This window comes from Oncorhynchus gorbuscha, linkage group LG06, assembly GCF_021184085.1.
Source record: "Oncorhynchus gorbuscha isolate QuinsamMale2020 ecotype Even-year linkage group LG06, OgorEven_v1.0, whole genome shotgun sequence".
Lineage (NCBI taxonomy): Eukaryota > Metazoa > Chordata > Actinopteri > Salmoniformes > Salmonidae > Oncorhynchus > Oncorhynchus gorbuscha.
In genome coordinates, this window is record NC_060178.1 from 53,137,125 (window position 1) to 53,139,191 (window position 2,067).

General features: G+C 46.8%; 1 protein-coding gene across 1 annotated transcript; it reads right to left on the bottom strand.

Annotated features, from left to right (window-relative positions):
- Positions 1-522: 522 nt before the first annotated feature.
- LOC124038707 (growth/differentiation factor 10-like) lies at positions 523-1,436 on the bottom strand. The gene is given in 3 exon segments (XM_046354791.1): positions 523-651; positions 653-715; positions 1,242-1,436. Coding segments are annotated over 3 exon segments (387 nt in total).
- Between the last annotated feature and the right edge of the window lie 631 nt (positions 1,437-2,067).

Genomic DNA, 2,067 nt, shown 5'->3' on the forward strand with positions numbered 1-2,067 from the left:
CGGAGGACCTGAGCCCTAGGACCGTGCCCCAGGACTACCTGACATGATGGCTCCTTGCTGTCCCCAGTCCACCTGACTGTGCTGCTGCTCCAGTTTCAACTGTTCTGCCTTATTATTATTTGACCATGCTGGTCATTTATGAACATTTGAACATCTTGGTCATGTTCTGTTATAATCTCTACCCGGCACAGCCAGAAGAGGACTGGCCACCCCACATAGCCCGGTTCCTCTCTAGGTTTCTTCCTAGGTTTTGGCCTTTCTAGGGAGTTTTTCCTAGCCACCGTGCTTTTACACCTGCATTGTTTGCTGTTTGGGGTTTTAGGCTGGGTTTCTGTACAGCACTTTGAGATATCAGCTGATGTACGAAGGGCTATATAAATAAATTTGATTTGATTTGATTTGATTTGAAAGGACCAACAGACGGAAAGACACCTCAACTCGCCTTTTTACTTCCCTTTTTTTGTCCTTTTAAATTCAGTCCATCCCGTTTAGCCTGGTTTATTCCCCCTCTGACTCTTGCAGCTATCTGCAGGCACAGCTCTCCACAGATATACTGGGGTAGACCTTGAGCACCAGATTACCCCTTTCATCCTGGTAGAGAACACCCAGGAGACTCATCTTCTCTGGGACACAGCAGGGCTTTGGGACCCCCTGGAACTATCCCAACCGCACAGACTATACTCTGGATGGTAGCATGATTAGAGGGATGCAGTACCTAGTAGAGAGAGGGAAGGGTGGGTGGAGTAGAGAAAGAGGGAGAGAGAGAGATTACAGCATTTACTGGCAATGCCGATAATAATTAAAATGGAAAAATTACATTAAGGTTACTCTGCATTTAAAAAAAGGAAAAGTGGTCTTGATAAAAGCCGTCTATGATTTAGAAGCACAATGGTTCATTCATTTAATAAAGTGCAAGTTGGAAAACATGATACAGTAGTACAATTAAGTACATTTAAGTGTGTCTGCAATGGCCAGTAATGATGCTGAATTATACTATTTCCTAAGTGTTGTAGACATAACATCAGACTATGAGCAATGGAGCAGTTCTAAGATGGAAACCATAAAAACATTCTCGACTGTTGTGCTCACCTTAAAATAAGTGTGACGTTATTCCTCTCTGTCCTATCGTAGCGTTGTTCTGCTCTCTAAAATTGACCATGTTTATTACGTCTGCTTTAGTTCAGAGGAAGACCAGATTTGAACCAGTTTCAGATTTGACACAGGTTCATCACAGTCTTTACCTTGGGATCAGGGATTCCACAGGTGCCAGCGCAGTAGTAGCAATCGAAGGCTTTGGGCACCAGGACCCACTCACTCCAGCCAATGTCTGCAAAGTCTACCCTGAGTGTCCTCCTAGAGCAGCTCCTAACCTGGGGCTTCGAGCCCCACTGTTTACTTTTTGCCTTATCCAAGATCGGCTCATCAAAACACAGCATTGAAGACTTACCTCCTCCTTCATTCCCTATATCACTCTTTCCATCCCTCCTTCCCTCACTGTTGTCTTGCGACCTACTACCTCCAACGCTGCTTTCTTGTGGTCCTCTCATCCAAGCTCAGGACTGGCGATTGACCCCCTCCATCCCTCTCTCCATCTTTCACTTCTTCCCCTTTCCTCCCTTCTCACATGATCATTTGACCCCAATTTAGCGTGAAGAAGAGAACGGTGAGGAGACTCTTTCTCCGCCTCAGGATCATACCTCTGTAAAGTCTGTGCCAAACTCCTGGTCGTCAGCATACACCAACAAATAAGGTAGGCTGGCCCCAAACAGTATGTCCTCTGGTTTTCTGTGGTACTGCAGCCCAAAGTCCACCTCCACAAAATAGCTTCCCTTTCCCTGGCTTCCTTTATCGCTGTGGTTACGTCTTTAATCTGCTACGACCCTCTCTGGTGGGGGTGAAAGGTCACACTGCCTAGCAACAACCCATGAGACCCTGGATTGACCTCTGACCCAGAGGGGTCAGAGCGAAGGAGAAGGTGGATGGAGGAAGCAGAGTGGAGGCGTAGAGATCAACACACCAGGGTTTTGTAGTGTTTGCAGAACCAGGCGGTCGGCCGCGATTGCCGGT